General features: G+C 40.2%; 1 protein-coding gene across 1 annotated transcript in view; it reads left to right on the top strand.

Annotated features, from left to right (window-relative positions):
- Nucleotides 1–15,783, top strand: part of VWA8 (von Willebrand factor A domain containing 8) — a 427,846-nt gene that overhangs the window by 389,722 nt on the left and 22,341 nt on the right. The window contains exons 41-42 of the mRNA XM_032150771.2: nt 5,170–5,295; nt 8,255–8,413. Of these exons, the coding sequence (XP_032006662.1) occupies nt 5,170–5,295; nt 8,255–8,413 (285 nt within the window). The remainder of the gene's footprint in view (nt 1–5,169; nt 5,296–8,254; nt 8,414–15,783) is intronic.

The raw sequence follows: 15,783 nt of genomic DNA, 5'->3' as shown, positions 1-15,783 counted from the left end.
TTCACAGGTACCCTCTAACATCATTTACAGTTATTCATTCACCCAACAAATATTTCTTGATGATCTTGTAGGCTTTATTCTGTAGAATGTATACGCTCTCTCTCTATAAAAATTGCTACTTAAGTCTTTTTATTCTCTTCATTAAATTCTGAAGGACTAATATAAAATTGGCTTGATTGTAGAGTTTGTAGGTAAAAAAAAGTCATGATTAATCATAACCCAAATAAGTAAAGACATAAGATTAATCAGAATGATTTCAGTGCTGAAATCATAAGACAAAGTGTCACAAACCACAAGATGATTGGTTTTTGTCAAGTTTATTTATTGTGTCTTTAGTGCTACAGATGTGTGTGTGTGTGTGTGTGTGTGTGTGTGTGTGTGTGTGTACTTTCTGGTTAAGCAAGTATTTCCTGGAAAATGAATTAACCAGAATACATCATTCTCTGAGTATTTCAGTGAGTCTAAGTATTCTTTGTGTGAAAGTAATAAAATTATATTTCTTTTACAGAAAGTCTGTAACATAGACTTTTTACTAATGCAACCTCACTTTATATATAATGAACTCTCATTAGTGTAAATTTATGTATAATACAAAACAGATGGACATATTTACAGGGATACTTTACTTCATGCAATAGGAATATATAACAAAGAACATGTTTGGCCTTTTATTATAAAAAAAAAGCATATATTTAAATGCAGTAGGAACTCACTATTTCAAGAAGTATTTCACTAAGTATCATAAAATACAGAAGCCTTTATATACACAGTCCAAAACAGTAAATATTTTTATTCAGCCTTCAGTAACTTTCTAAAGAGCTCCCCCTCCAGCCCATTGCCCCCAAGAGCATTCATTCTGACAGGCCTCTTCCTGTTTTAAGTTTCCAAGTATTTGTGGGCTGGCTAGAGGATAGAAAATCAAATTTCTACCCATATTTATCTGCAAGTTACATACTTGAAAACTAATGAACAGTGCTACTATTATAAAAATGTCTTTGTGCCTAATAGTTTTGACTCAAAAGGCTGATACATATGTTTACCTCTCAAGAACAAAAACTACTGGTTCATGTTCCTAAAAATATCGATGACAAGCAGTACCAAAAGTAATTCATTTATCTGCAAATAAAAATAAAAATGAAGGAGTATACTATACACCAAAAGAATAGCTAAAAAAAAATTTTTAAGCTGTCAGTATCAAGTGTTGGTGAGGACAGAAGCAAATGAAACCCTTATACTCTGCTCACAGGAATGTAAATTGGGAAAACCACTTTGGAAAACCGTCCATCAGTATACACTAAAGCTGAACATATCCATACTCTGTGACCCAGCCTTTCCATACAATGAAATATGCACATACCTGCTCCAAAAGACATGTTCAGTTATGGTGGCATTATTCTTAATAGCCCCAAACTGAAATCAACAGAACTGTAGAATGAGTAAATTGTGACAAAGTCATACAATGGAATACCATTGCGGCACAGAAGAGAATAAAGTCCTGCTACACACAACATGGGTGACTCACAGAGATAATGTTGAACCACACAAGCCAGAAACGAAAGAGTATATATTGTATGATTTCATATTTATAAAGTTCAGAAACAGGCAAACTTAATTTCTAGTAACAGGTCAGTATAGGGGTTACCTTTGGCAGGGAGAAGGTAACGTCCAGAACAGGGCACTGGGAGGCTTAGGCGGTGTGGATGATTAAGATTGTGTGTTTACTTTGTAAAAGTACATTCTTAAGATTTGTATACTTTATTACAAGTACTTAAACTTGAAAAGTTAACCCCCAAAAAAGAAGAAAAAGGTAGCAGATTTATTGGAAAAGGTGTATCCCTCTCCCTTACTCTCACTGCAGATTTTACCAAGTCCTTTTCTTTTATTGGCATAAGTAATGGAAACAGTCTCCAAGCTAGAGAGTACCTTAAGGGCAGATAATCATTATGGGAAAAGAAGCAATATCAGCACAAGAAAATTAAGACCTAAAATCCCTGGATTCTTGCATGATGATGAACAAAACTGAGAGTTACATGTTTTGCTTAATTGCATTATGTATCACAGAAAATTCAACAGCTTTCCTTGAATTTTTTGACAGGGCCTAATAGTCCTTCAAGGTACTTGAATCAGTCTTCTCAACTTCTTCTAGTTTTAAGCATTCTGTGATCTATTTCATGAAATGTAGCGGTTTCTCCCTCTTTAATTGCATGGCCTGGGACATGCAGTCCTCTAGAAATTTGTCTTCCCAACAAATTTACACCCAAATTCTTCCCCTTGGGGGAATCTTGCCTTTGTAAATCTTATTGGAAGTGTAGTCATTTCTGCAGCAAAGAATCTTGCTTCACTTATAGTGTATTTGCATCCTAATGCTCCATTTCTTTGCTCATTATTCTAATTTTCTATATAGTGTAATGTTTTTGAATTGTTTAAGATAATAGTTAGGAGTTTTAACTGAAGTTAAAAACAAACCTGAGCTATCAATGGAAATAATTCCGTGAGCTGATGCCTGCTATGCTCCGCCAACATCAGCTGTGTGTCCTCCAGCTACAGCAACCAGGTCACAATTAGTCCCTCTACCCGTCATCTTGACAACTTTTTTTTGCCATCAACTATAAGATATATTCTGGTTTTAGAAACACCAAAATAAAGAGGACAGTGGAATTATTAGTTAGAATTTTAGCATTTTTTATTTTCTCTATGGTAAGATGGTGGGGTTTAAATTTATTTTTACTACAGTTGTGACCTGCATTAGAAATCACAAAAATTAGCTCACACCCGTAGTCCCAGCACTTTGGGAGGCTGAGGTGGGAGGATCACCTGAGGCCAGGAGTTTGAGACCAACCTGGGCAATATAGCAAGATCCCCAACTCCACAAAAATTTAAAAATAAAAAATTAACCAGGTGTAGTGGTACATGCCTGTAGTCTCAGCTACTTAAGAGGCTGAGGTGGTAAGATCATTAGAGCCCAGGAGTTCAAGGGTTCAGTGAGCTATGATCATACCACTGCACTCCAGCCTGGGTGTCAGAGACCTTGTCTCAAAAAAAAAACAAAAATTACAAAAATGACAATCTGTAGCCACTGCAGTGGCTGTTTACATGGCAAAAGCATCACTGGTTAATAAAACCATGTAGCAGCTAATGGGATTGGGTAGGGAGTCCTTGGGGTCATTGCCTTGTCAATGCATTTATGAAAACTTGGAAAATCAATGCTTCATGATGACAGTGGCATGGCCGATAAGTAACATGTTATACAATTTCATTCCAGTTCTAATCCCACATTTCTCTTAAACCCAGCTCAAGAATCCAAGTTCCATGTCACTTTAATGGCTGCTAACCACTGCCACCATGTTCTCTTTTACTTTCTTCAGTGCTGGTTTTCCCAGTCTAGACTAGTCTGTGAGAGTCTGTCCTCATCTATGAAAGCCATTAGAATCCAGTGCTCGGCAGCTTGGTACCTCCAAGAGTTGTAGGATATGAAGACTGAAGGTACATAGATGGTCATCCACAATAGCATTTCCCAGGATAAATTATCCAGGAAGCCTGAGGATTGTCCACACTGGAGAACAGAAATGTTAGGAAAGAAGAGATAAGAGCTAAGTCCCAATCACTGGTGCAGGGAGGGGGCCTGAAAAGGACTGTGCTGTGTGGTCAAGGTTGTCTGTCTGATTCATAGATAGACCAGTAGGAAGAGATTCTAGAAGACTGTGCACATTCCTTCCTCTTGCCACCTGTAGCTGGGTATCTGATGAAGTTTTACATGATAGCTATGCTCCAGAGTGACCCATTTTCCTGAGAGATCATGGGATTCTTGCCAAGAACATAATCTGGAAAGAACATTCTCCCAGGGGTCACATACATGGTAGTTCTTAGAATTAACTGCCCACCAAAATTAATAATCTATATGCTGGTGACGTTTGCATTAATATATTGGTATTCCAAAATGGTAATTTTGCCCGTTTCCAGCAAGGGTATCAGAAACAAGAAAACAATACATACTATAATACCCAGAGTTATATTGTGTGGTGCTTCTTTGTGTAATGGCTGACCTGGCCCTAAAACAGACACCAGCTGCCTGAGGCTTAGTGGCTTTGTATTTCCAATGACAGTGCTATCACATAGCCACCTCCCATGAAACACTGATGGAAGCATGCTTAACTTAAAGTGGACTAAGTTGTCCATATGTGTTTCATCCCCTGCAATGAATAATAGTACCAGCTAACATGGCTCACCAGGCTCTTTCTTAGCTGATTCCACGTAAGATTTTATTAATTTTACAAGAGCTTACTAAAATAGAGACTAGTGTTATCTTCATTTTAGAGATGAAGAAACAGAGATGCAGACAGATTAAGTAATTTGCCTCAGATCAGATATTGAACAGTGGTGAAAGAACAGTTAGAACCAGGCTGATGCTGGAACACATAATCTTAACTACTACTTTAGTTTGCATGCATAAAAACATCTTAGCTATTCTTCCCACTCATTAATGTAAATATAGTAGTTGGCTGTAATAAGCATATGCCTTGATTGGGATACTATAATTCTTTATTATTTTACTGCCATAAAATTAGTCTATCTGGCATAATTGTAAGTTATTGTAGCAAAGTATTACGTGAAAAAACTTTTAGAAAAGTAATCCAGAAGATTTCTGAAAATAGATAACCAGAAAGACTTGTGGGGTACAAAATGTTCACATACTATTGTTTTCAGCTATTTCCATTTGCACTCTAAATCCCAGAGAACTTGAGTAACAAACTCTTCTCCAAAAGGTAGAATTCTAAAGGTCACATTTTCTCTGGGCTTACAGACAATGTTAACAAATTCAAGCTGATTATTTTAACTAATAAACTTTTGAGAAGCACTGTGACAGAAAATCTGTAAGAAATGCACTCCCATTATTATACTTCCAGATATTGGACATCTCTCCAGGGACTCATTTGCATACCATCTTTCATTCATTTTATTGTTCCATATGTTGAAAGAATTAAAACAGACAAAGGGCATTTATTTGTCAGCACAGCAGAAACCACTTCATTTATATGACTGTGTTCATGCAGAACCGCCACTTACTGAAAAGATCCCAGGTGTGTTTCCTGTTATTCATGCACAAAGAAGTATGTCAGAGACCCTGCAAAACTAATTAAGGCTTTGTGTGTGTATGTGTGTCTTTTGTAGGCTAAAGGTAAAGAAAGACAATGGCTAAGACATCAAGCCACTGGGGAACTAGATGATGCCAAGATCATCGATGGGCTGACTGGAGAAAAAGCCATCTACAAACGTCGGGGTGAGCTGGAGCCGCAAGTAAGTCATGGTGAACTGCTAGCCTCAGCTCTGCATAGTCTAGCCCTCTTTACAGAAATTTGCTTTCTTGAGTTGTGTCAAAATATCACAAATCCTGAATATGGCAACCAAGGAAAGCATTATGTTAAAAAAAAAAAAAAAAAAAAAGAAGAAGAAGAAAAACTCCGTAAATATTATACTGTTTATTATTCAACTCAAGGTCCCAGCAAGAAACATAAGGCATGCTCAAATTAGGTAATTTAAGAAACAGTCAGTACAAAGACTATTTACAAAAATAAAGGTGGGGTTTAGGAAAATAAAAAATAAACAGTGCAGTAACCCAGGGATAGCAACAGCAGGCATCTAACTCACCCTGAGGCCTAAAAGGGCAGAATGAGAGAGCAGTTCCTGGAACCTGGAGAAGGCAGTTGATGGAGTGGTGGCCTTCAGCAGAAGGGGAGCCAACCCATGGGCAACAGCAGAGAGGGGGCCAAGAGAATAAATACTCCACCCTCACCCCCTGACTTCCACCAGTGCCTCCCATGAGCAGAACCCACTGGAAGCCAGCAGCCAAGAGGCCAGCTGATGTGGTTGTAGGGGCCAAGGGAAAACTTCCCCTTCGCCCTCTGAAGGTTCTCGAAAATCACCTCACAAAAGTCACATTAATAGGAGAAGAGGCATACAAATGTATTAATGTGCACCGGGGTGAAACCAAGGGTGAGTCCCCCTCCATACAGTGAGGTACAGATGCTTATGTACCCTTCTTCTTAAGGGAAAAGGAGATGGAGAAGTGTAGATGATTTTACGGGGGTAGTAAATGGTTTTAGGGCAATTCAGTGGGCTTGAAGAACACACAGTGGCCTGGGACAGAGTCTGTTGGGCCCACAGAGCAATGGTTTGTGACCAAAGTCTGTCCAGGTGTGTTGACAGACTTCAGCCTTTCTTCCTGTGATATGAGTTCAGTTGATGAAAACTCAGGGAAGGGCCCAGAGTAATGGTTTTCTTCTTTGGAGCTCTGAACTTTAGACGTTGAAGAAACTTCAGAGAACAAATTATCTGGTGCTTTGTGGGGAGAGGGAGGAAGGTCAGTGAGACCTTGATGCTGCTTCTTCAGTTAAGCATGTCCAAGCACCATATTTAGAGGGTATCGATTTCTGAGCCCCAACACGGATTGTCCATACAGATCAACTCCCAGGACGCAGAGCAGGTGCCCTGGTGGGGAAACTGAAGACACCTGGTGTTTCTGTTAAGCCTAGAGAAACCTTCAAGTGAAAACAATAAAACAACCTTGGTGATTTTCTACTGTTCTCTTACTTTAAAGATCAGTGTCCGTCATATAACTGAAAAAAATATATAGAAAATAAGAATGTCTCCCTTAAGTAACTATAATTGTAGTATGTAAAGTTTTAGACAGCCATAAATTTAAAATATTTGCAATGTAATAGCAAAACAAAATGGTGACAGGATGAAATATTGAGTCTCTCTGGTGAGCTCTGTGATCTGTATTCCTGAGTAACCAGAATTGCTGAGTTGCCACTGAGAGCTGGGGGTGCAGTGACTCGTAGGGAGAAGGGAGAGTCACTCCTTTTAAATATTTATTTAGAGAGGATCTGGTGGTGATTTTGGGAGTTCTTATTTCTGTGTCATTGGTATGAGTCAACAACTGCATTCTTTACTGAATCATTGTGGTCAACAAATGTGTTTGGATACATCTGAAATTGTGAGTAGTCATGGAAGCATGTGTATAAGTGTTCTTAATTTGGGCAGACTCAACAAGTTTTTAAGAAATATGTTTAATTTGCCTCAAACCATTACTCTCAATACCCCCTGTGTTTACTTGAAATTACTAACTCTGCTCATTATTTTTTATATTTAATAACAGCAAATATTTAGTAACAGAATAATCTGGAATTTTTCTTTTTTTTTTTTTTTTTTCTAGAAACAGGGACTTGCTCTGTTGCCCAGGCTTTAGTGCAGTGGCACAATCATAGCTCACTACAGCCTCAAACTAGTGGGCTCAAGTGGCCCTCTCAGCTTACCCAGCTGAGTAGCTGGGAATATAGGCACATAGCACCCCCCTAGCTGATTTGTGTATTTTTTTGTAGAGATGAGTTCTTGCTGTGTTGCCCAGGCTGGTATTGAACCCCTGGCCTCAAGCAATTCTCCCACCTTGGCCTCCCAAAGCACGGGGATTACAGGCATGAGCCCCTGCACGCAGCCTTCTTCTTTTTTCTTGTCAGCAAAACTAACAAACTTTTTTTTTAAATCTGCAAATTGGCAGTCATGGGTCTAAAACCAAACTTAATCTTGTAATCTTAACTGACAGTTGTTTCTAGATAGCAATCTGATACCACTTTTATGCTTTCAAACTGCCAAGAAAAGAAAAGCACTAATTCAATAATGTGGAAGGAAGAAAAGATGTGCAGCTTAGCAAACACAAAAGTCGTTTTTAAAATCTTTATTTGCCAGACCCCCATCACATAACTTCGTTTTAGGAATCTGACATTACTTGTGGCCTATGTGGAGAATAATTTTCAGGTCACTACCTGACATGTACAAGTAAACTTGATATGGGCTTCTCTCCAAAATAACACAAACTCTTGCTAGAGTTACTGACTCTGAGGCATGAAGTGAAAATGACATGTCATTCCAGATTATTATTTTTAAGTCATCATATTATTTTTAAGGCATCAGCTTCGGTAAGTCAACTTTACTAGAGTGAGCTTTGAAAGGACTATATTCCAAAGGAAAATATTTTCCATGTGGCCCCAACCATTAGCACAAGTCTGAAATTCTGTTTACTGCAATACAACCCATAGATGCCTTGCTACCTGCTAGGACAGCCTTGTGCAGAGCTGAGCCTATGGCTGGTCTGCCCATCTTGGGACTGGCACGCTGGGGCTTCTAGGAGATCCCCAAGACAGCCACTAGGGGAAGTTTGCCAGTTCACAAACGGCTTTTCTGTTATTCCTTCCCTCAGCTTGGCAGCCCACAACAGAAACCCAAGCGTCTGCGCCTGGTGGTGGATGTGTCTGGTAGCATGTACCGTTTCAACAGTATGGATGGCCGGCTCGAGCGCACAATGGAGGCTGTGTGTATGGTCATGGAAGCCTTCGAGAACTATGAGGAGAAGTTCAAGGTAATGACATGAACTAAGGATAATGAGAGGCATCATTGACCACGATGATGGATAGGTGGATTCAAACTCCATCGAGAGTGAATGAAAATCTTCATCCTCTCACTGGTTCATTCATCAGTGCAGAGAAAGTGAAGCTTTTGTTTTATTTGCAGTAGTAATTGTAAAATAACACCATAATTTAAAAGTCTGATTACTACAGAAGAAATGCTGCAGCCATGATGTTAGAAAAAAATGAGCTGCTTAGAAGCCAAAGTCTGTTCCCAGACTCCTCAGAGCCTCCCGTCCTTATCCCAGTTCCCCATACACACCCACTCTTGCCCCATCGCTAGCCAAGCAGCCTTCCAAAGTTTGAGTCCACCCTGAAAGCTTCAGTATCACATTCCATTTCCACATGGGCAAGGGTTATACAGTCATTGATGTCTCCCCAGCTAACAATGACGATGATTATCCCAGGAGAAAAGCAGCTTTCCATTTCAACTGTTTCCATTTTGGTATTCTTAGTTTGCTGCACACCCTCCATTTCAGAAGTCTGAGCGTGGAGAAGGGACCCCCAGTGCTGCTGTGTTACTGCTTGATATGAGCCTATTAATCCTCTCTTAATCAGCCACAGAGAGCACCTGCACTTCTGGCCCTTACCAGAGCAAACAACCTTGAATTCAGTCACATGCCATGTAATTATTATCAAAAGTTCTATCATGAGAAATGCTGTATGCACGTGCAGACATGCATGAAGGACACACAGTCCATAGACAGACTAGATTTTATTACAGATCAAACATGTCCTACAGAAATCGGTGATCTTAGCTTGCTATTAGGCTTGACATCCCACATGCACCCCAGGATTGCTTCCCTGAGTTGTGTCTCTGTGTTATGAGGTACACAACAAGAAACAGATTGATGAAACCCATCACTTCATGTACTTTAGGCCTATTATTAAGGATACCGCCCCCCCTGAATTTCCCAGAGCCCCTTGTGTGAAGCTCTACATGAGGAATTCCTTTTAGAATTAAGTGGAAGAAGAAGGGCAGCTTCAGCTAATGAATGCTGTGGGTTGCCGGGCTCTGTCCAAGTACAGGATACGAATAGAAATAAGACATGGACTTTCACCGTGGGGAGTAGCTTTGTTTCCCTTGAAGAACTGAACTGTGTTTCCGCTTGTGATTAGTGAAAGCCATGGAGCTGCTTAAGATTCCCTCTTGGTTTTAGTTGCCAGGAAGCTCAGAGCTAAAATCAAAGACCAGCTATGACAACTTTGTTATATCTCATGGCTTGCAGACCGGTGTTCAGCTTTTTCCTTTTCTTCATCCTTGCTCCCTTCAGGTGTAAGTTTTCCTTGATTTTTATTTTTTTATGCTTTATGGGTTTATAGAAAATGTTTATTTTAAGATATTTTAGGTCCTTTCTAGTATGAGATAGATTATAGTTCTTAAATCACTTGGACCATTGATGACTAAAGAATTGTTAGACATCTATTGTATCAGCACAAATACCCATATCCTATCTAATGTTTTAAAACCTTTGAGTGTTGCCAATATTTGGATCAGTCCCTTCTCCTGTTTTATGGATCTTGAATTTCAGTGTTCCTCGGCTGTCTTTAAGCCATATGGAGGGTTTTTTTTCTTTTTCTCTTTTTTTTTTTTTTTTAAGACGGTGTCTCGCTCTGTCGCCCAGGCTGGAGTGCAATGGCGCGATCTCGGCTCACTGCAACCTCTGCCTCCTGGGTTCAAGCGGTTCTCCTGCTTCAGCCTCCTGAGTAGCTGGGATTACAGGTGCCCGCCACCACGCCTGGCTAATTTTTGTATTTTTAGTAGAAACAGGGTTTCACCATGTTGGTCAGGCTAGTCTCGAACTCCTGACCTCGTGATCTGCCCATCTCAGCCTCCCAAAGTGCTGGGATTACAGGTGCGAGCCACTGCACCTGGCCCTATAGGGAGATTTTAACCCAATGTAGACCATAGCAAATATACTACCATTAAAACTGGCAGATTCATAGTTAGCTTGAATAAGATCTCCTGTTGGAAATAGGATTTCTACATTTTTGAGGGCAGAACTGCTCTGACGTGTGAAACTACTTCTCCCAAGTTTTTAGAAAGAAAATTCATTAGGAATTAACCAACAAATTGGTTGACACAGCTCCCTCCCCAGGACTGGGTAAAGGATGAGACAGGGAAGAAGGTGGCAAAGCTACTAGCGTTCAGGGTGCCATTCCGATGCCTCCAGGGAGGTGTATGATTGTCGCACAGCAGGCTGAGTATTTCATTGCATCTCACGCAGCCGAGTGTATAGAAAGAACTCCATTTATTCAGTTCTCAGTTATAAAAGTCTGCAATATGGAAGAACTATTAATGAAACTAGACTTGTCTCACACCAAAAAGGAACAATATCGAGGAAATGAGCATTTCACAAGATGTTGTTTCATTTTTTTTTATTGACAGTTACAAACCAAACTGTTGCCATATGACCTGCTGGATGTCAGTTAAATTCCGCGAAATTACAACCATTCCCTGAGCACTTCCTAAGAGTAGAGCACTCTGCTGCGTAGCCCAGTGAGGGAGATAATGAAAACTGCTCATTCTGATAGAAGGTTCAGTGAGCAACTTGTGAGCAGAGCATGCTTCTTCACACATGCCTCTGTGGGTATCATCCCTAAAACAGTGTTTTGCTAATACTCTCTTCAGTTGCCACAGTAGTGTAAAGAATTTCCTCAGTCTTTGTCAGCACAACCACAGATACATTGAGAAGACTATAGTAACATCTGACTGAAAAATCCAAGTGAAATTGTAGCAAGACACCAAGATAAAATAAATTGTTCAGGCCTTGAAGACATTTTTTATGCCATTAAATTCTTAACAAGAAGCACGTTAACGGTTTTAGTCCCATCACATTCACTACAATTACATTAGGGCTTTATTTAAGACCATAGAAAGTCTTAAGAAACCAGTGTATTAAAATCTTTCCAACCAAAGGAAGAGACCTTAAAACATCACAAAACAAGCTCTTTGAGCCTCTTTCAGAAAAATTGGTACCTGGGCGAGTGTCTGGAGGGACAAGGTGGACCCAGCAAGCCATATGAGTCCTGTTCCTGCAAACTCCTCATCGTGTCCACAGACTTTAGAACTGAGGTCACCTCGGAGGCCATTTACTCCACCATCCTCATTCCACAGACAGAAAGCGCAGGTCCAGACACAGGTGGATTTTCCCCAAAGTCAGAAGACTAGCAGGAGACAGTAGCATAGAGCCCAGGACTCTTGTTTGTTTTCCTTTTTTTTGTTTGGTTTCATTTTTAAACTTTCTCCTTTATTTCCCAACTTTTTAATTTGATAAATTTTACGCCTACAAAAAAGTTAAAAGAAAAGTAAAACCCATGTGCCCTCACTTAGGTTCACTAATTGTTACTGTTTTTGCCTCACTTGCTTTGTTTCTCTCCAAATATTTACAGTACTCTCTCTACCCCCGCCCCCAAATCATTTGAAAGTAAATTATAAGCAGCATAATGCTTTACCTCTAAATACTTCATTATGTGTCTCCTAAGAGTAAGGACATTCTCAATACAACTTCAATACCATTATCACGCCTAAGAAAATTATCAGTAATCCCATACTGTCTATATCCAACTCAAATTCAGTTTTATCAGTTGTCCCAAAAGTATCTTTTATAATTGTCCCCTCTCCCTGCTGTCCACCTAGGATCCAAAGTTCACCCCTTACTTTGCTTCTTTTAGTCTGGAACAGCCACTTCCCCTACCACTGCATTTTTTTGCTTTTCATGACGGCCACTCTCATGACCCTCTCATGAGGGTCCAGGCCAGTTGTCTTATAGATTCTTTTTGTTGTTGTTGTTGTTGTTTGTTGTTTGTTTTTTTTTTTTTTTTGAGACAGAGGCTTGCTGTGTCACCCAGGCTGGACTGCAGTGGCGTGATCTCGGCTCACTGCAGCCTCCACCTCCCAGGTTCAAGCGATTCTTCTGCCTCAGCCTCCTGAGTAGCTAGGACTACAGGCGTGTGCCACCACGCCTGGCTAATTTTTGTATTTTTAGTAGAGACAGTGGTTTCACTATATTGGCCAGGCCGGTCTCAAACTCCTGACCTCGTGTTGTGCCTGCCTTGGCCTCCCAAAGTGCTGGGATTACAGGCGTGAGCCACCACACCTGGCCCTAGACTGTTTCTTATACTGGATTTTCTGGTTGCTTTCCATGGTGCCATTTAACTTGTCCCAATATCCCCAGTATTTCCAAAACTCCTAACAGGCCTTCTCTCCATATGGGACTTTATCATCTTCCTACCACCCCTGCCAATGTGTCTGAGATTTAAGTACCCACAAGCCAATCTCTGCTGGGGCTCCCCAGGCCAATGTGCAGGGCAGGAAGGAGGTAAGATGGAGCTCCTTAAATTCTTTAAGAGTTATTTCTATTTATAATTAAGTTGCCCCTTGGTATCTATGAGGGATTGGATCCAGGATCCCTCTCAGATACTAAAACCTGTGGATGCTGAAATCTTCCAGTTGGCCTTCCTCTCCATGGGTTCCACATCTGCATATGCAAAGGGCTGACTATAGATGTTTGGGGGTATATAGGTGATTGGTGCACACAGCACAAAGTTTAAGAGCTATAAAAGGTGGAAGAGTGAAGAGTAAGCCACTGCCTGCCCCCTCTCAGCTCCCAGCTCCTCTCTCCAGTACAACCACTATTAGTGGAATTATCAGTCTCTTCTCAGAGATATTTGATGCACATACATTCAGTGGCTGTGTACCATGCATTCTGTTCTGTATCATTATGTTATTATACTTTAGGTTTTAGGGTACATGTGCACAATGTGCAGGTTTGTTACATATGTATCCATGTGCCATGTTGATTTCCTGCACCCATTAACTCGTCATTTAGCATTAGGTATATCTCCTAATGCTGTCCCTCCCCCCTCCCCCCATCCCACAACAGTCCCTGGAGTGTGATGTTCCCCTTCCTGTGTCCATGAGTTCTCACTGTTCAATTCCCACCTATGAGTGAGAACATGCGGTGTTTGGTTTTTTGTCCTTGCGATAGTTTACTGAGAATGATGTTTTCCAGTTTCATCCATGTCCCTACAAAGGACATGAACTCTTCATTTTTTATGACTGCATAGTATTCCATGGTGTATATGTGCCACATTTTCTTAATCCAGTCTATCGTTGTTGGACATTTGGGTTGGTTCCAAGTCTTTGCTATTGTGAATAGTGCCGCAATAAACATACGTGTGCATGTGTCTTTATAGCAGCATGATTTATAGTCCTTTGGGTATATACCCAGTAATGGGATGGCTGGGTCAAATGGTATTTCTAGTTCTAGATCCCTGAGGAATCGCCACACTGATTTCCACAATGGCTGAACTAGTTTACAGTCCCACCAACAGTGTAAAAGTGTTCCTATTTCTCCACATCCTCTCCAGCACCTGTTGTTTCCTGACTTTTTAATGATGGCCATTCTAACTGGTGTGAGATGGTATATCATTGTGGTTGATTTGCATTTCTCTGATGGCCTGTGATGATGAGCATTTTTTCATGTGTTTTTTGGCTGCATAAATGTCTTCTTTTGAGAAGTGCCTGTTCATGTCCTTTGCCCACTTTTTGATGGGGTTGTTTTTTTCTTGTAAATTTGTTTGAGTTCATTGTAGATTCTGGATATTAGCCCTTTGTCAGATGAGTAGGTTGCAAAAATTTTCGCCCATTCTGTAGGTTGCCTGTTCACTCTGATGGTAGTTTCTTTTGCTGTGCAGAAGCTCTTTAGTTTAATTAGATCCCATTTGTCAATTTTGGCTTTTGTTGCCATTGGTTTTTGGTGTTTTAGACATGAAGTCCATGCCCATGCCTATGTCGTGAATGATACTGCCTAGGTTTTCTTCTAGGGTTTTTATGGTTTTAGGTCTCACATGTAAGTCTTTAATCCATCCTGAATTAATATTTGTATAAGGTGTAAGGAAGGGATCCAGTTTCAGCTTTCTACATATGGCTAGCCAGTTTTCCCAGCATCATTTATTAAATAGGGAATCCTTTCCCCATTGCTTGTTTTTGTCAGGTTTGTCAAAGATCAGATAGTTGTAGATACGCGGCATTATTTCTGAGGGCTCTGTTCTGTTCCATTGATCTATGTCTCTGTTGTGGTACCAGTAACCATCCTGTTTTGGTTACTGTAGCCTTGTAGTATAGTTTGAAGTTAGGTAGCGTGATGCCTCCAGCTTTGTTCTTTTGGCTTAGGATTGATTTGGCAATGCAGGCTCTTTTTTGGTTCCATATGAACTTTAAAGTAGTTTTTTCCAATTCTGTGAAGAAAGTCATTGGTAGCTTGATGGGGATGGCATTGAATCTATAAATTACCTTGGGCAGTATGGCCATTTTCACGATATTGATTCCTCCAACCCATGAGCATGGAATGTTCTTCCATTTGTTTGTATCCTCTTTTATTTCATTCAGCAGTGGTTTGTAGTTCTCCTTGAAGAGGTCCTTCACATCCCTTGTAAGTTGGATTGCTAGGTATTTTATTCTCTTTGAAGCAATTGTGAATAGGAGTTCACGCATGATTTGGCTCTCTGTTTGTCTGTGATTGGTGTACAAGAATGCTTGTGATTTTTGTACATTGATTTTGTATCCTGAGACTTTGCTGAAGTTGCTAATCAGCTTAAGGAGATTTTGGGCTGAGACAATGGGGTTTTCTAGATATACAATCATGTCATCTGCAAACAGGGACAATTTGACTTCCTCTTTTCCTAATTGAATACCCTTTATTTCCTTCTCCTGCCTGATTGCCCTGGCCAGAACTTCCAGCACTATGTTGAATAGGAGTGATGAGAGAGGGCATCCCTGTCTTGTGCCAGTTTTCAAAGGGAATGCTTCCAGTTTTTGCCCATTCAGTATGATATTGGCTGTGGGTTTGTCATATATAGCTCTTATTATTTTGAGATACGTCCCATCAATACCTAATTTATTGAGAGTTTTTAGCATGAAGGGTTGTTGAATTTTGTCAAAGGCCTTTTCTGCATCTATTGAGATAATCATATGGTTTTTGTCTCTGGTTCTGTTTATATGCTGGATTACATTTATTGATTTGCGTATGTTGAACCAGCCTTGCATCCCAGGGATGAAGCCCACTTGATTATGGTGGATAAGCTTTTTGATGTGCTGCTGGATTCGGTTTGCCAGTATTTTATTGAGGATTTTTGCATCAATGTTCATCAAGGATATTGGTCTGAAATTCTCTTTTTTGGTTGTGTCTCTGCCAGGCTTTGGTATCAGGATGATGCTGGCCTCATAAAATATGTTAGGGAGGATTCCCTGTTTTTCTATCAATTGGAATAGTTTCAGAAGGAATGGTACCAGTTCCTCCTTGTACCTCTGGTAGAATTC

Source organism: Hylobates moloch, unplaced genomic scaffold (assembly GCF_009828535.3).
Source record: "Hylobates moloch isolate HMO894 unplaced genomic scaffold, HMol_V3 SCAFFOLD_4, whole genome shotgun sequence".
NCBI lineage: Eukaryota > Metazoa > Chordata > Mammalia > Primates > Hylobatidae > Hylobates > Hylobates moloch.
The sequence above is the reverse complement of the archived record's forward strand: the minus strand, read 5'-3'. Positions and strand labels throughout refer to the sequence as shown.